This window comes from Monopterus albus, unplaced genomic scaffold (assembly GCF_001952655.1).
Source record: "Monopterus albus unplaced genomic scaffold, M_albus_1.0 scaffold184.1, whole genome shotgun sequence".
Lineage (NCBI taxonomy): Eukaryota > Metazoa > Chordata > Actinopteri > Synbranchiformes > Synbranchidae > Monopterus > Monopterus albus.
In genome coordinates this window covers 768,185-786,068 of record NW_018128064.1, presented here as the reverse complement: position 1 = coordinate 786,068, position 17,884 = coordinate 768,185, and the positions used below count along the sequence as shown (strand labels likewise).

Genomic DNA, 17,884 nt, shown 5'->3' with positions numbered 1-17,884 from the left:
AAACATCCTTGAAGATATTTTCATCAAAAATGAAGGGTTAATACATTTTTAAATATTTTTTTCCTGTGGTTATCTAAGCCAGTTGTGCATGTGATACTGAACTGTGTACATGTTTATTACATTTAATAGTAGAGTGTATGTGTTTTTCTCAGTTAATCCATCGTTCTGTAGCCACAGCAGTTAAACTGATAGAACAAAAAAGTAGCAAACCCTGAAAATGTTGTATATGTTTTTACATATTAATGGTTTCCTTTCAGACATGAATCACAGTATATTTCATTGTTATCTACATGTATATTACTAAATGCTGTATGGTATCACTTTACCTAAATTTTTCTGTCATATATTTATGGTATAATATTGACATAATATTTGTATGAGGCATTAAAATATAATGGCTACTTTCAAGTAGGCATTGAATATTTATTTGTGATTGTTTACTCATTTGCACATTTATGATTTGCTTAATTTTTCTTTGTTGAAATGTACACTCACGAGCCACTTTATTAGGTACACCTGTGAAGTTGTACCATCTTAAAATCTGTGTTCATGAAACTCAAAATGTTTTGGTTTTCGGTGAAATTGTCGTAAATGTATAAATTCAATTATATGTTTAATATTGAGGTCATAGTTAAAGGTGTTGTTGTACTGGACTACATTATATTCAGAGGTGTCTATATTTTTGTCCTCCCTGGCTACATACTGTACCTGAGAGGGTCAGAATATTAGGAACACCTCTGATTATAATGTAGTCCACTAATACAAACTGCAGACACAAGTGCTTGAGAGTTAGGCCTGTAGTGTATCTCTGCTACGGTCTCGTGGTGGTGCCAAATCAGAGTAAATATCTACTGTACAGCAGGAACCGTCACCAGGAGGTTAACTGTTGGCCACTAGGTGTCACAGTGGCTGTTTCCAAAACACGAACCTGTGACTGCTCTCTGTTCTGCTGACCACTGCACTCAGTAAGTAGCTTATTAGTTAGAAAACAGCTCTAACCTGTGTTTGTGAACATAAACAATAAAAAAAAAAAAAGATACATTATGTATGAGCTCCATGATTGAAGGGTCTAACTTCCTTGAACCAACCGGTTGGTTGGTTGGAGGATGTTACTCTGGGTGATTGTGATGGGTACGTCTCTCTAGTTTTGTATGTTTATCAAACCAAACAACCAATGGATTGATCAAGAAAATTGAATATTTTTACAGTGTGGTAATGGTACTTTGACTTAAGTAATTGATCTGAATACTTATTCTGCCACTGCTGCAAAGATGTAAAAACCATTTTTAATGAAGCTTCCTGGTGGGCTTGCCCAGATGGGTTTACATCTGATGGCTAGTGTTTGTGCCACTGATTCCACACTCATCAGTCCATTCAGTGATCACTGGACGTCTGAACTCTCATCGTGGCACAAATGTCATCACTCAGTATGACTTTGAACTGACTTGCACTGACAGCGGCCATACAGAGACAGAGAATAGATTCACTCGACCAAATCCAGGCTTGTAAAATAGAGCAGAGCAGCCAGAACTCTTCACAAAGATGAGGTGGGGTCTCTGGCTTTTCATTCTTACTTATTTAGGTGAGCACAGAAAGTGCCCATGCACAGGTTTGTCTTTTCATAACTGGATGGAGGACAGTTCACTGAGCAGTATAATTTTGCCTGCTCCTCAGTAGATTACGGTACAGTATGTTTGTATCTCTCTACCTGGGAAGTTGAATCTTAAGATGTATTAGGAGGTTTAAACACCGGAAAGTAGACCACAAAGTCTGACTATTACGTGTGAAACAAACTGTTAATGCAATAAATATATTTTATGAATGGACCAATCCAGAGATTTATATGAAACTGTTTTTATCTAACCAGTGGTGGACAAAGTACTTAAATTATTTATTTCAGTAAAAGTAGCAACACTGTGAAAATACCACCCGAAAGTCCCCCATTCAACATCTTACTAAAGAAAAGAATTGAAGTTCTCATTATGCAGAATTAATGTTTATCATAATATGTTTTATAATTATTAATCCTTTATTGTGTTCACACTTTAATATTGTAGCTGGTAAAGATGGACTTAAGCTTAACTACCTTTTATACTTGCTGGGTAGCTTGTAAATTTTTCTACAAGAGCTCAGTAAAGTCTTATGATCATACTGTATTTTGTTTTATTAATCTGATTCTGAAAAGTAACTAAAGTTATCAGATAAATGTGGTGGAGTAAAAAGTACAACATTTGCCTCTAAAATGTAGTAAAGTCAAAACATGAAGTAGCAGAAAATGAAAATACTCAAAGATCAGATAAATCAAACTTGTACTCGAGTACAGTACTTAGTAAACTTAAGTTACTTTACACCACTGCTTCACAGGCAGTCACCATTTCAACCAAAGGCTCCGATAGTTTATTACTGTATCTGTCTCAAATATGACAATAAATGACAACAAGAACACAGCTTTAATTAAGCTGCCAGCACAAGTAAACTTTTTAGTGAGTTAAGTGCTTTTGCTCCGAGGTGCAGGCCAACTGAAAACAGTAAACACGCTGCTGAAGCTGCCACAGTCACCTCTCTGCCGATGCTTTAAGGAGCACCTGTCGTCCCAACATCCTTTGCGTGTCCAATATGGAAGAACTGGCGGTGGAGGTCCGTGGCTCCAACGGGGCTTATTACAAGGTAAATACAGGCGTATCGATACAGAATCAAACACAGCAGCCCGCTACAACAATGCAGTATGTTAGTCTCACTGACCACGGCAACATGTTCCGACTTACTCTAAACCCTCTAACCGATGGTCATTAGCTTGTGCTAGCAGTGCTAGCCAAAATTAGCAGGCTAAGCTAGCATCGCTCACCAGTTTTCGCTACAGTTATTTTTTGGCGACCTTTCTTTATACACAGAGTGGAATAAACATCATCCTGCCTGCCTTAACTGGAGTATATAACCGATAAAGGCTATTACATATTTTACTTGACGTTTGATTGCAGCTTCCCCGAGCTAAAGGTTAGCTACATTGCTAATAACTGTTGACGTCAAAAATGAGGCTAAAGTAAGATGTTAATGTCAGACACTGTGTGCGCAGCTCGCCGTTATTGGAGTTGTTTACATTTATCGGAGTTGTTTAGATTTATCAGAGCTGTTAGAAACCTTTCAAAATTTGACAGTATTTTTTATTAATGTGTGTGGTTGTTTAGGAGGCTAGTTATGACAGTAATTTCGACGTTCTCATGGAACTGCACCAACCCCACGGCTGTCTGTCGCTATTTTTCGGTACTTCATCATGCCCACGATATGTATGTGTATGTGTGAGCCACCTGTTACTTGTCAATCCTGAACAGCTGGCATGTCAGGACAGGGGCACTGATACCGCCGACTTAAAGCTATTTCTAGACCTGCTGTCTAAAGTAATAGTAACAGTACTGCCTCCCTTCCACCCATTTCCTCTGCTACTCTGATTCCTTCGTTTTTTATTATTCCTTTTGACCTAAGCTTTCTTCCTCTGATTGCACTTATCCTCTCCACCTTTTGTCTTAATTCAACCCTTGTAAGTTGCTTTGTTCACTACCCTGCTTGCCAATTTCCCTGGCTGAAACTCTTGCCATTCACTTGTTCTATTGAAGGATAAGGCTGGTGTTGTAATGACTCTAAAATCCCCACATCCCTCAGAAGTGTCTAGCCATGCAGATAGCTTTAGTTTATTTGTCCAGGCATTGAGATGTCAGCCACTGGTACTTACATTGATCAGCCACAACAATAAAATCACCTGTCTAATAAGCATAACTTTATTGCCAAGTATTTCAAGAACACACGGAATTTGACCAGCTCATTGACCCCCAATGTGCACAACATAAAAACAAAATAAATACATAATATATACAAGCTAATATTGCATAGGTCCCCATTGTGCAACTAAAACAGCTCCGAATCACTGACTCCACAGGACCTCTACAGGTGTCCTCTGATTTGTAACACCAAGACATTAGCAGCAGATCCTTTAAGTCCTCTAAGTTGTGAGGTGGGGCCTTTATGAATCCCACAGATGCTCAATCAGATTGACATTTAGAGGCCAAGTCAGCACCTTGAACTCATTGTCATGCTCCTCTAACTGTTCCTGAACCATTTCTGCAGTGTGGCACGGTGGATTATTCTGCTAAAAGAGGTCACTGCCATCAGTAGGGTACTTGAAGGGGTGTACTTGGTCTCCAACAATGTTTAGGGTAGGTGGTACATATCAAATTAACATCCATATGAATACCAGGATTCAAGTCTTCTCAGCAGAACATTGCCCAGAGCATCACAGCACCTCTACATTCTTTTTACCCATAGTGCATTCTGGTGCCATCTCTTCCCCAGGTAAACAATGCACATGCACCCACCCATCTATGAAATGTATTAGAAAATGTGATTCATCAGACTGGGGCACCTTCTTCCTTTACTCTGTGGTCCAGTTCTGACATCCACATGCCCATTGTAGGTGCTTTTGGCAGTAGACAGGAGTCAGCATGGCCACTCTGACTGGTCTACGGCTATGTAGTCCCATACACAGCAAGCAGTGATGCACTGTGTTTTGATGCCTGTCTGTCATAGCAGGCATTGAGATTTTCAGCAGTTTCATAAGTCAGGCAAACCTTTGCTCATGTGCATCAGTTAGACTTGGTGTCCATGACCATGTCGCCGGTTCACTGTTTGTCCTTCCTTAGACCACTGTTGGCAGGTACTAACCACTGCAGACTGGGAACACACCACAAGACCTGCAGTCTAGAAGATGCTCTGACCCAGGTGTTTAGCCATCACAATTTGGCCCTTGTAAATGTGTTCAGATCCTTACTCTTGCCTGTTTTTCCTGCTTCTAACATATCAACTTCAAGAACTGAATGTTCATTTGCTGCCTAATTTATCCCACCCGTTAATAGGTGCCATTGTAAGGACATAATATTATTCACTTCACCTGCCAGTGGTTTTAATGTTGTGGCTGATTAGTGCATTTCCATTACCATAATAAGGACTAAGGTGGTGAGGTGAGTGGTACCAAAGCACTAAAGGATGTCAGTATCTAGAAACAGACTTGCTGTTATAATTTTGTCTTTATGCAAACTGTTTTCTGCCAGAGATAAAATTTTGACCACCGCCACTATTAAATTGTTAATACATGCAAAGATACAAGACTTAATGACTGGTTAAATCAAGGTATTAGTGTTAATTTTACATTGCACTAGAAATTGATTGATCATTTATGTGGCTTATGCTGTAGACCAACAAAGAAAGTTTACAGAATAATCAGGCTGCAGCTAACGATTACTTTAATCATTAATGAATTTTGTTACATTTCTTTATTAACAAATGATAAAAATATTCATAACAGTTTGCCTAACTCCCAGATCATGTTTTCAAATCTTCAAATCTCATTCAATTCGTGTTGACATAAAACAGAGAAAAGCGGATAATCCTCACAAAGGGGAAGATGGACCCATGTTTGGCATATTTACTTTAAAATGATTAATAATTAGTAACTTTTTAAAATAGAGAAATGTGTAAATATCATCTAAGAGTAGACATAGTATTTTGTCTGGGGAAACTAGACACTCTCCTAATAAAGGCAAGATAGCTGAAAACATCTGGTGAGGAGAATAAAGCATGGTGTACTGGAGGAGAGTAATATGAAAAGTAACTGAAGTATATGCAAATTTATTTTAGCTGTTCTTTGCTGTCTACTTACCTCTTTTTGTTTCTCTGTCCTACAGGGCTTTGTCAGAGATATCCATGATGACTCTCTCACGATTGCCTTTGAGAACAAGTGAGTCTCTCTGCTGCTTTTACAAAACATGTCAAGATTCCATTTCGAGACAAATCTGTGAGGTTTTAGCAAGGTAAGAAGTTATCATCATATTTTCAGTTGGCAGCCAGAATGCCAGGTGCCCTTCAGTGAGGTCAGGTTGCCACCGCCCCCAGATGCCAAGAAGGACCTTGGAGAGGGGGAAGAGGTGGAGGTGAGGAGGATACACACATTTCTCAGTTCCTTATATTTACCTTTCTCTTTGTGTCTTAAACTGTCTCTGCCTTAATCTTCTGTCAGATCTTCTCCAGAGCCAATGATCAGGAGCCTTGTGGCTGGTGGTTGGCTAAAGTCTGCATGATGAAGGGAGATGTGAGTTTTGTTTCTTATGAAAACTAGTGTCTTTGCTATGCTCTCAAAATGTACATGAGCGTGAATGCTAACAATATAAAATTCTTACTGATAAACTACAGTGCCTTGCGAAAGTATTCGGCCCCCTTGAACTTTGCGACCTTTTGCCACATTTCAGGCTTCAAACATAAAGATATAAAACTGTAATTTTTTGCGAAGAATCAACAACAAGTGGGACACAATCATGAAGTGGAACGAAATTTATTGGATATGTCAAACTTTTTTAACAAATAAAAAACTGAAAAATTGGGCGTGCAAAATTATTCAGCCCCCTTAAGTTAATACTTTGTAGCGCCACCTTTTGCTGCGATTACAGCTGTAAGTCGCTTGGGGTATGTCTCTAACAGTTTTGCACATCAAGAGACTGAAATTTTTGCCCATTCCTCCTTGCAAAACAGCTCAAGCTCAGTGAGGTTGGATGGAGAGCGTTTGTGAACAGCAGTTTTCAGTTCTTTCCACAGATTCTCAATTGGATTCAGGTCTGGACTTTGACTTGGCCATTCTAACACCTGGATATGTTTATTTGTGAACCATTCCATTGTAGATTTTGCTTTATGTTTTGGATCATTGTCTTGTTGGAAGACAAATCTCCGTCCCAGTCTCAGGTCTGTTGCAGACTCCATCAGGTTTCCTTCCAAAATGGTCCTGTATTTGGCTCCATCCATCTTCCCATCAATTCTAACCATCTTCCCTGTCCCTGCTGAAGAAAAGCAGGCCCAAACCATGATGCTGCCACCACCATGTTTGACAGTGGGGATGGTGTGTTCAGGGTGATGAGCTGTGTTGCTTTTACGCCAAACATAACGTTTTGCATTGTTGCCAAAAAGTTCGATTTTGGTTTCATCTGACCAGAGCACCTTCTTCCACATGTTTGGTGTGTCTCCCAGGTGGCTTGTGGCAAACTTTAAACAACACTTTTTATGGATATCTTTAAGAAATGGCTTTCTTCTTGCCACTCTTCCATAAAGGCCAGATTTGTGCAGTATACGACTGATTGTTGTCCTATGGACAGAGTCTCCCACCTCAGCTGTAGATCTCTGCAGTTCATCCAGAGTGATCATGGGCCTCTTGGCTGCATCTCTGATCAGTCTTCTCCTTGTATGAGCTGAAAGTTTAGAGGGACGGCCAGGTCTTGGTAGATTTGCAGTGGTCTGATACTCCTTCCATTTCAATATTATCACTTGCACAGTGCTCCTTGGGATGTTTAAAGCTTGGGAAATCTTTTTGTATCCAAATCCGGCTTTAAACTTCTCCACAACAGTATCTCGGACCTGCCTGGTGTGTTCCTTGTTCTTCATGATGCTCTCTGCGCTTTAAACGGACCTCTGAGACTATCACAGTGCAGGTGCATTTATACGGAGACTTGATTACACACAGGTGGATTCTATTTATCATCATTAGTCATTTAGGTGTTGATTCTTCACAAAAAATTAGTTTTATATCTTTATGTTTGGAGCCTGAAATGTGGCAAAAGGTCGCAAAGTTCAAGGGGGCCGAATACTTTCGCAAGGCACTGTATTTAAGTTTTATTTTCAGTTATTAAAATGAACCAATATGGCAGCTGTAATGCTGTTTTTGTTTTGTTAAAATTCTTGCTGAAAACCTGCTTTTCACTACTGTCACAATTGCTATATAATCAACATGCTAAAATTCATTAATTCCAGCGTACACACTGAACCTGTCTGTCTTTTCAGTTCTATGTGATTGAGTATGCAGCCTGTGATGCCACCTACAATGAGATAGTGACCTTTGAGCGCCTGCGTCCAGTCAACACCAACAAGGCTGTCACCAAGAACTCCTTTCACAAGTGCACTGTCCCTGTTCCTCAGGATCTACAAGAAGCGTATGTGTAGCATGTTTACACAGACACCAATAAAAATGGGCAACTCCTAGTTTTAGATTCTTGTTCTCTTCATTTTCAGTGGTAGCTTGCATATATGCAATATTGTACAGTAGATTGCTTACTGTAGGTATTGCATATTGGCAGTACTTTGAGATCTTTACATTTCGCTTAAGATTTCTCTATCTCCAATGAATGCCCTGTCAGCTGCATGTCGGATGCAGGGGTGTAAACTATTGATTTACATTAAGGACCAGGTCATTGAAAGTACTAAATGATTCTCGTATCACAGGTGCCAGAATGAGAATGCCCATAAGGACTTCAAGAAAGCTGTGGAAGCCTGTCGCGTCTCATACTGCCCTGAGACCAGCCAACTAGTGATTGTGGTAATAATAATATCTGCACTTTGTTGCTTCTTTGTCCTGCTCACTATGTTTGTATGGTGGATAACTAAGCAATTCTTTTATTTTTTTTACTCATTATCAACAAACAAGCAGCTCAGCATATGGCAATTTTAAAAATTTACTTTGTGTGTTCAGTCCACCAATGAGATGACGGTGAAACGTGTGTCTTTGCTGAGTGACATGCACCTACGCAGCCTCAGGACCAAGCTGCTACTAATGTCACGCAACCAGGAGGCCACAAAACACCTGGAGGTCAGTTGCTAGCAAGAACACCACTGTGATGAACACCGAAGTCAAAGTGTGTTAAACTTCACTGGAGGACTTGCACTGTTGCTCAAAACTGGCTAGTGGTAATTTGGGCTCATATTTAAATGATATTGGACACCACTTTACTTGAAGTTCCCCTACTTGGCATGTATAAGCAATATACAAACATACAGCAAGTTGGTCATAACTGTAACATAGTTGTCAACAGATGGGAGGACATTGTATGTGTTAGTGATTGTACACAATTATAACTTCTCTTATGAGGTCATTTCAGGCAGTCATAGCCGTGTACCTTTTTGTCAATCTACACCAGCCTCCATTTATGGGTACTCAGGAGGAATTATAGTTTTATACAAATGCACTGACCAGCCACATTAATAGTTGCACCTGTACAATTGTACACATGTGAGTGCAACATTTCCATCTTAACATCTGTGTTTATGAAGCTCATAATGTTAGTTTTGTCATAAATGTATAAATTCAACCAGATGTTTATTATTGAGGTCATATTTAAAGGTGGTGTTGTACTGGACTACCTTATATTCCCAGGTGTCTTTATATTTTTGTCCTCCCTAGCTACACATACGAGAGGGTCAGAGTATTAGGCTGTTTATTTGTCTCGGCTGTCCAATTTCTGAGCTCTAGAAAACGGCTAAAATAAATGTTTAAATTTCAAGAACACTTAAAAAAAAAATGAATAGCACCATTTTTGACTCTTTCAATCATTTAGAGCCAATTTTGATCATTTTTATCACGTGAATATAAATGAGATTCAAGGATTATGAATTAACTACTGTCAAATCAAACTCTGCGCCTGTTGTTTTGTGTAGAGCTCCAGACACCTGGTGTCGTCCTTCCAGGAGGAGTTTATGGTGAGACCGGATCTGATGGGCCTGGCCATTGGCACCCATGGCAGCAACATCCAGCAAGCTCGCAAAGTTCCAGGTGTCACTGCCATTGAGTTGGATGAGGAGACTGGCACTTTCAGGATTTATGGAGAGGTAGGGGTGGTGTGTGCCAAGGAGCTGGTAGAGGCACGAGGGCTTCAGTGATGGGTTACAAGTATTGAAAGACAGTGTGAACATATTTAAACTTGTGTATATACTGAAACAAGTATGGGCATATGTGGGAGATTGCAAACATGTTGCATTCTTGTTATTTTCAGTGAATTTGACCAGTGTCTGATTAAGTGACTATATTTGGAATCTGACTGTGCTAATACATACAGGTGATTACTGTAGACTATGCATGTGTGCTAATTTAGAGAAAGTAACCGTGTATTGCCTTTCAGACAGCAGAGGCAGTAAAGAAGGCCAGGAGCTTCCTGGAGTTTGTGGAGGATTCTGTCCAGGTGCCAAGGAACCTTGTTGGTATGGAAACCCACAAAGCTTCTGTTTGCTAGGGGCAGTCACATGGCAGCTGAAAATGAGATGCTCTACATGGCATGATAACAGTGGTAGCACATTACATGCAATACAGCTATCAAATATTAATCACAATATTTGTGGAACTTAAGAACAAAAGACGAGCTCTAAAGAAACAATATAAGATAAGATAGAGATAAGATAATCCTTTATTGTCATTGTAACACATACAACGAAATTTTAGCGTGACCTCCAGTCGATACAGCAATAAAAAAATTAAAAAAAAACATGAAATAAAACCATATAAATACATAACAAATTTTACAGTTGTGTTGCTGTGCTGGGCGGGGGTGCAGTACAGGGTGTAGAGCGGGGGGCTCAGCACACAGCCTTGTGGGGAACCAGTGATGAGAGCCGTGGATGTGTGTGGCTGAGTCTGGACAGGAAGCTCCATATGTAGGTGGAATATAGAATTCCCAGGTCCACCAGCTTGTCCACCAGTTTGTGGGGGAGGATGGTGTTGAATGCGGAGCTATTAGGTCTCAGAATGCTGGAATACTTTTATTTATTGCAGACGTTTGCTCATGAAATGCCTTTAGTTTCACTAGTTTATCTTTTTGACTTAGACTTTTACTTGTCTGTCCCTGTGTTCCCAGGGAAAGTGATCGGTAAGAACGGTAAGGTCATCCAGGAGATTGTGGACAAGTCCGGTGTGGTGAGAGTCAGGATAGAAGGAGACAATGATACCAAACAGCCCCGACAGGAAGTAAGTCTGCAACTGCAACGTTTTTACTGCTAGCGATAAAGCTTCGTGTTGAGTACTGATAAGTATCACTGGGTTTGTACCTCTGTACAGATGATGTAAACACTTTGTTTCCTCTTCAGTCTCATACTAACATGGGTGTTGTGCCTTTGTGTTTTGTTGACACAGGGACTGGTCCCCTTCACATTTGTCGGTACTAAGGAGAGCATTGGCGACGTTCAGGTCTTGCTGGAGTACCACATCTCCTACCTCAATGTAAGGATACCTGTCTTTGTGTTTTTGCACTAAATTGGGTAAAAAAATATATCATGCATTTTTTTTGCATTCCTTTTTTTCACTTGGTGCCACAGCTGCAGTTTATAGGGATTTCAAGCTGCATTGTAGCATGAAATGGTACAATGGACACATGCCGTAATAATCTGCATAAATAAGGCCTAACTGACATTTACCTGGCTATCAGCATGTCTGCAGTGCTTTGCTCAAGTCTAAACAGTAGCATGGCTTTGATTTTGTGCTCTGCAGGTACTCATATCAAGTGATTCCCGAGAGGGAATTTTATATTAGCAAAAGGCACATTAGGATACCAAACCATAGAGTAGTACTTCATGGCGGAGGCGGCTGTCTTGCCTGAAATAAAGACCACTTTTGCGAACATCATAAAACCTTTTTACACTTTTATGAAATAAATTGCTAAACTTGGTGAAGGAAGAGCAGATGCCATATGTTTTTGTGGGTGGCTACTGTTTTGGCCATCATCTAGTCACTAAACATGAAGCATGAGAAGCATCAGGATGTGTCAGACTTATCTCATGAGATGATCGATTGGTCACCCTTGTAGGTTTTGTGGTAAATAAATCAAAGCAGCATGTGGCTCCACCAGAAACACAACAAATCCTAATAGTTCAGTCAGTCACAGTTGAATGGGGGGAGGTAAAAAACACACTGTACAGTGGACCGGAGGTTTTCAGTAGTGACCACCTGGACACATTTTATGACCACTTCTGGTTAGAAATACTTGATTACTATTTGTATATTTTCAGCCCACATTAACTGTGATTGCCATTCAAATTTATCAGACTTAAAACATCTTTATAGATAATCATTTGCTGTTCTGTGGTGTGTACATATTTGTCCTGTGCTGTTTGCATGTTCTGTGCTGCGTTGGTGCTTTATATGTTTGTTTTGCACTGTTTGTGTAGGGCATGTTGGAGCTTCTTGCAGAGGGCCAGCAGATAGAAGAAGAGCTGAGGCAGATTGTGGATTATAAACAGAGAACCAGCCTAGCGAGATTCAGAATAAGCAGCACAAGGCACACTGGATGTGATTTAGCTGTGTGTATGATGATTATGCATGTGAATCCAGTGATGACTGTTAAGGAGAAATACATTTTTCTGAGATTTACTAGATTTTCCAAAACACACTTTTTTAGTTTTTTGCTTTTCTTTTAGACTTATTTCCTTTCTCTTTATTCTTAGTGTTTGCCCTACATCTTCTTCCTCTCTCTAGGAGGTTGAGCAGCTTCGTCTGGAGCGGATGCAAATTGATGAACAGTTACGCCAGATCACCCAGGGCCACCGACCAGCTGACAGGGACAGAGGGGAGAGAGGAGGAGGAGGAGGAGGAGGGTATAATACAGACAGCAGTGCCAATGCCTCCTCATCCTCCTTACATGTCAGTCGCTCATACAATGGTCGAGGGCGTGGGCGCAGAGGCCACGGCTATAGTACTGGATATGGTAGGCGTCTTTTAAAATCGAATATTGTAAAATCAGCTTATTTGCTACCAGATACTGTGGTGTCTGTAAGAGTTTGTACAAGAAATCGGAACTAAAACAGTGCAGGAGTGAAAATGAAAAAAAGAAAGATCCAGCTGTGGCCCAGTGTTTTAGCACCTGATATATCCTTTGTGGCTCTCTCTTCTTGTGTGTCTGATTTCAGGCACCAACTCAGAGCACTCCAATGTGTCTGAGACCGATTCAGAGCGCAGGGATGAGCTCACTGACTGGTCCCTGGCTGGAGAAGACCAGGACAGGTGAAGTTAACTTTATAATCAAAGTCCAAGACAGAGAAATGCATTGTTGGATTTGACATTGGATCTTATGCACTATGTGTATTATGGTTTCTTTGATTTGATTTGATTTGATTTGATTTATTCTTTCAAGCATGTAAAACAGTTGATATGTCAACACACATAATTTTACACATATCCAACAAATGCTAATCCAATATCAATTTGCTTATACCTAGTACATGCTTGAATCGAGTAGGAAGAAGTCAGACTTATCCAGTCCTACCCCATGACATCATCTTACCATCATTGGTTTGCAAGCAGTAAATGATTCTTTCTCTACTTCCCAGGGAGAGGGAGAGGGGCCTGCGATCACAAAGAGATGGCCGTAGGAGGCCTGGACCCGGCAGAGGCCGAGGAGGGCCCCGGGGACGGGGAAGAGGAGGACGAGGAGGATACAGCAACAGCTCTGGTAAAATTCACTCCTGGAGGGTATAAACAAGAGGAACATATGAATATCTTGTGAAAGCCTTGTCATATGATAGCTTGACAATTGGTATAACTTGTTTTCTGTAATTGTAGTGGGGCCTCGGGACCATGACGATAACCATGCCTATGCAGTTTTGGACACTAACACGGAGACAGACCAGACTGCCGATACAGACGCTAGCGAGTCCAACTTTCCTGCAAACCGCCGCCGAAGATCTCGACGACGCAGGACAGATGAAGATGCCACGCTGATGGATGGCTTGAGCGAGTCAGACAATGCCTCAATGAGTGAAAATGGAATAGGTAGGGATGTCACATGATTTAGAAATTTTACAAAGCTTTTATCACACACACACACAAACGAACAGCGTGTACAGTAACAAAACAGTCAGGACAATATGTTGGCATAAAGGTCTGACATGTATTGTCCAAAATCCACTGAATATATTTCTTAGAGCTGACTGCTGTTAGTGGTGACGGCTTTCCAGAACAGTGTCACTTCTCATTTTACATGTGAAAGAAGCCAGTGCAGTTAAAAGACGGGTCTCTGGTATAAAGGCAGTTTAAGCTCCCAATCCCTTTCTTTGTGATAACCCAACACCTTTAGATGGCTCTGAAGCTAAACCTCAGCGTCGCAACCGTAGTCGACGTCGCCGACTCCGCCTGCCTGAGGAGAGGCAGCCAGGTATTTATGCCAACTGCCAACTTCCCTTCACCTGAACAGTGCTTTTAATGGCTCGGCTCCAGGTTTGGCATTTGTTCCTCCCCTAGCACAAACCTACTAAACAACTTTTAGATCTACTTAGTGTTGATCGTTGGATGTTGCTGAAGAATTAAATGTGGCTAGTTGACTGATTGCTCCTAATGAGATATGCAGTTATGGAGATTATCTTAATAATATAAAAAAGGCAATTTTCTAAATAACCTAGTTACATTATATTAATCCATGCCCACACTCAGTTTATTGCATAGTAAATATGCATCTTTCTTGTTTCCTGGTATTTTAATGTACCGGTACAGTACTACTTTACTAATATCTTAGCTACAACTTGTTTTTGTGTTGTCATTTAAAACAGTGGCTGGCCTGGTTTGTATGGTGTGTGTCAGTACATCTGGCTCTAACTCATTTTTGTAATGTTTGTTAAAAGCTCCTCTCAGGTCTAGTCTATTCTGTCCAGCCTAATTGTTGTAATAGTTAGAAAACTGATAACCATGCATGCCTTTCACAGGGATTGCTCGGGTGTACATGAGTGAAAATTCCTTACATTGTAAATGTGGGGAGTGCAGATGTGCGGTCGAAATTATGATGAACTTCTGAACATCTGTGAGAGTTTAGCTTCGAGTTCCACAGCACTGATGAGGTGCGCTCTTTTATTTTTTTCACTAGTGTTTTTTCTTTTGCCTGTCATCATATCTGTAGTGACTGTGGCGGACTACATATCCAGGGCTGAATCTCAGAGCAGACAGATGACCCCCAAGGACACCAATAAAAACAAGGATATGGTTAGTACTTAAATGTCATGTGTTAGTAACAAACTGTTGGCAGACCACATCTGATCTTTACAAAGACTCTTTTCATAAAAATTCTCGATGTGTGCCTGCTCTTCATGCTTAATCATAACTTATTAAACTTTTTCATTTAACCTATATATTTTTCTTCTTCTGAATGCAAATGCTGCTTTTTTTTTTATTTGTCTTTATTTCCCTGGTACTTAATGATAAATTAGTAATTACATCAGAAGCCCATTATTTGTTCGTGCAACATTCTTCTTCAGGGTCAAGTGGATGCCATTGCTGAGCACAGCCCGCAGTCTGCCCCGGCAACTACCAATGGCTCTAATAACAACCCTGGCGACAGTGAGGGCAGCAGTGCCAGCAGAGCTCCCACTGAGAGGCCCACCAAAGTCTCCTACAAGGAGGACTCGAGCCCGGAACCTGTTGCTAATGGGCTCTCTTAGTCAGATCCCAACAATGGAAGTGGTTTCTAATATTTGAACTTTTTTGGGTGCACTTGATTGAATCTCCCTGTCTCTAGAGAAGCTATGGGGTGAAACATTTAAATACAACACGCACTGTCCTTTTCTTTTATTTTACCAATATTTGAAACCTGTTCCACTGTGTAAGTTTTAGAGGTCTCAACATTAACCTCCCCTTTACACGTGTTCTGTCCAACTATCCATTTTACTGCAATTTTCTTTCTTTACAGTAGTTCTTCCTGTATGAGCTTGCCAAAGATAGTCAAACACACAGAGACATACAGACATCTCTCCTTAGCTGTACTTTTCAGTCCACTCGACAAGAGGTCGGACTGAATGCAGTATTTATAAAATGCAGAAAGGGATTCGACTCAAACCCATACTGTGGTATGAATGCAACTGTTTTTTATTCGCAAAAGTAATTTCATAGCAGGGTTTTAAAAAAGTACCTTTTCCCAGGTGTACTCAGAAAGATGCTTCCTCAGCCTGTTTTCAAGATGTTTTGTGCATCTGAAGTAGTGGGTAACTTAAATGTTCTGCATGAGCTATACCACAGTGCAGGTAGGTTTGTTGGAAACCCAAGTATGTTTAATATACACGTGATCAGCTGTTGTGCCTTGAGAGTAGAATCAACATGTTGTTGCCTGGCTCTGCGCACCGTCTGAAATCCTTTCACTTGTTTCCGTGTTACTTAGTTGCCCTTGCCAGCCGCAGTTGATCTGTTATGGCACTGTAGGCAGGCGGAGGCTAACACTGAAAGACCCCAGAAAGATTTCAGAGGCATATCTTTTTAAAATCAGGTGTGTCTATTCTTAATGTTTGTGGAGAAAATGAGTCCAGTTATCCTTTATATATATCTGTTTAGGAGTTTGACATTTGCTGCTTTCTCTTTTTCAATATGCAACCACTTCGGTCATAGAAGAAATGTAATTACAGCGTGTCTGGAAAAGAAATAGAAGAGTTGTTTTCTTTGCACTGAAATGTAACCATTTTCTGTTAAAAAGTTGATTGTAATTGAGTCTGAAAACTGGCATGTTACTGTTTAGTGCTGGACAGAGATGTAGCCATCAGCGCTGGGTTTTCTGGAAACATCTCAGTGCTAAACATTGGCCACTTTCATTAGATGTCGCAAGAGGGACACTGATGCCATTTCCTCCCAGAAATCCAATGAAAGTGTTAGAGATTCAAAGCACATTCACAGTATCTTGGAAGTTAGTACCGCCCTTTACATGCCTGCTATTGCAGAAACCCTGTTGGATCAGTAAGAACCGTACTACCCTGGTGCTGAGATGTTTCTGGAAAACTAAGCCCAGGTGATGACGATGTCATTTTCATGGTTCTTCCATAAACCGGCTGGCTGGAAACTGGTCATGACTGTTCCACGAAGGAAGATTTATTCGGATTATTTATTTTAAAAAAATATGTACAGTATTTAAAAATGGAAACAAAAACAGAAGCTCTTCTTTTTCTTGACACTAAAACATGCGTTACTTGGGGCTATTTTGAAGACAAAGGACAATTTGGACTACTGAGAGTTGTGACATCCCAAGTGTTTTTGTTGGGTCAACTACAGTAAAAAAAATTTTTAATTTTTTTTTTAAGGATCATTCTGGTTGATGTGCAATATGTTTTGTATGCAGGTAGTTCTTAAATAAACTCGATCTTCCATTTAGATCTAAAACTCAACTGTGCCTAATTCTCTTACAAAAGATAAGTTTTACAAATCCAATGAAGTGCTGTTGCTGTCACATCAGTTAACAGGAGCATTTTCATGTTAAGTTCTGTTAGTTCCAGAAGTTCCTGTTGTGTGAAAACCACCTTAGAGAAATATTTTTTGAAAAGTAACAATAATGTGGGAGTGTTCTAACAGTTTGTACAGTCATTTTATTTCAGAACAGTGATAGAAATTCTGGTAATCGCTCATGTCCATCAGTCCGACAGCATGAATAAGTGCAGTATGAAATCAGAGGTTTATTCAGCATCTCCTCTTCTAGTTCTTTGTCTGGCCGTCCATCAGATCCTTCGCTTCATTTATCTTTGCTGCCAAGTAGGGAGAGCCACCTGTGTCACACACACACAGTGTACATGTTTAAAATTCATTAAATCATGCTGGATGTTTAAGAGTGTAACTATCACACTGAGCGCTACACACAGCAGTCTCCCTTTATAGCTGCTACAACCTGAAGTTCAAATGTGTGTACTTGCAAATAAACTGATCTGGGTAACCATTCAACTGTAACCACCAAAGTAACATTTGAGAGAAAGCAGATGAATGCAGTGTTCTGTGGGTGCAATGCTAATTTTAAATCTGAAATCATTAATCGATTAGTCCAACGCTGAAAATAATCTGTAGATAATTTTATCAAGATCAAAGATTTTTATCGTCAATTCACTATATGTGCAGGACGTATAGAAAATTGAAATACCGTTTCTCTCACCTAGTATTGAATGCCATACCATTTAAGATTATTTTATTTTAATTTATTATTTATTAACTTATGCTGTTATTTTATTCTATAGGAACTGATGGGGACGTTTTAAAGCTTCCACTTACCTCGATCTGGGTGGTTCAGGATCATCAGCTTTCGATGGGCTTCTC

At 40.2% G+C, this 17,884-nt stretch overlaps 2 protein-coding genes across 6 annotated transcripts in view; one reads left to right on the top strand and one right to left on the bottom strand.

The window, feature by feature from the left end:
• The first annotated feature begins 2,391 nt into the window (after positions 1-2,391).
• Positions 2,392-16,334, top strand: fxr1 (FMR1 autosomal homolog 1). Of its 5 annotated transcripts, none has more exons than XM_020617054.1 (19): positions 2,392-2,667; positions 5,733-5,785; positions 5,885-5,978; positions 6,065-6,136; positions 7,870-8,018; positions 8,308-8,401; positions 8,555-8,671; positions 9,517-9,687; positions 9,978-10,056; positions 10,707-10,816; positions 10,973-11,068; positions 12,013-12,144; positions 12,320-12,548; positions 12,751-12,844; positions 13,171-13,292; positions 13,403-13,612; positions 13,917-13,994; positions 14,730-14,812; positions 15,085-16,334. In XM_020617054.1, the coding sequence occupies exons 1-19, from the start codon at positions 2,617-2,619 to the stop codon at positions 15,265-15,267; spliced, it is 2,217 nt and encodes a 738-aa protein (XP_020472710.1). In that variant the 5' UTR covers positions 2,392-2,616; the 3' UTR covers positions 15,268-16,334. The 5 variants fall into 5 exon arrangements, with proteins under 5 accessions (XP_020472710.1, XP_020472712.1, XP_020472711.1 ...); XM_020617056.1 differs by having other exon boundaries at positions 2,393-2,667; positions 10,982-11,068; XM_020617055.1 differs by having other exon boundaries at positions 2,393-2,667; positions 10,976-11,068.
• Positions 16,335-17,141: 807 nt separating this feature from the next.
• dnajc19 (DnaJ (Hsp40) homolog, subfamily C, member 19) overlaps positions 17,142-17,884 on the bottom strand; it is a 2,263-nt gene continuing 1,520 nt past the window's right edge. Inside the window, exons 5-6 of the mRNA XM_020617059.1 lie at positions 17,840-17,878; positions 17,142-17,346 (exon numbers count right to left, since the gene is read on the bottom strand). Of these exons, the coding sequence (XP_020472715.1) occupies positions 17,276-17,346; positions 17,840-17,878 (110 nt within the window). The 3' untranslated portion in view covers positions 17,142-17,275. The remainder of the gene's footprint in view (positions 17,347-17,839; positions 17,879-17,884) is intronic.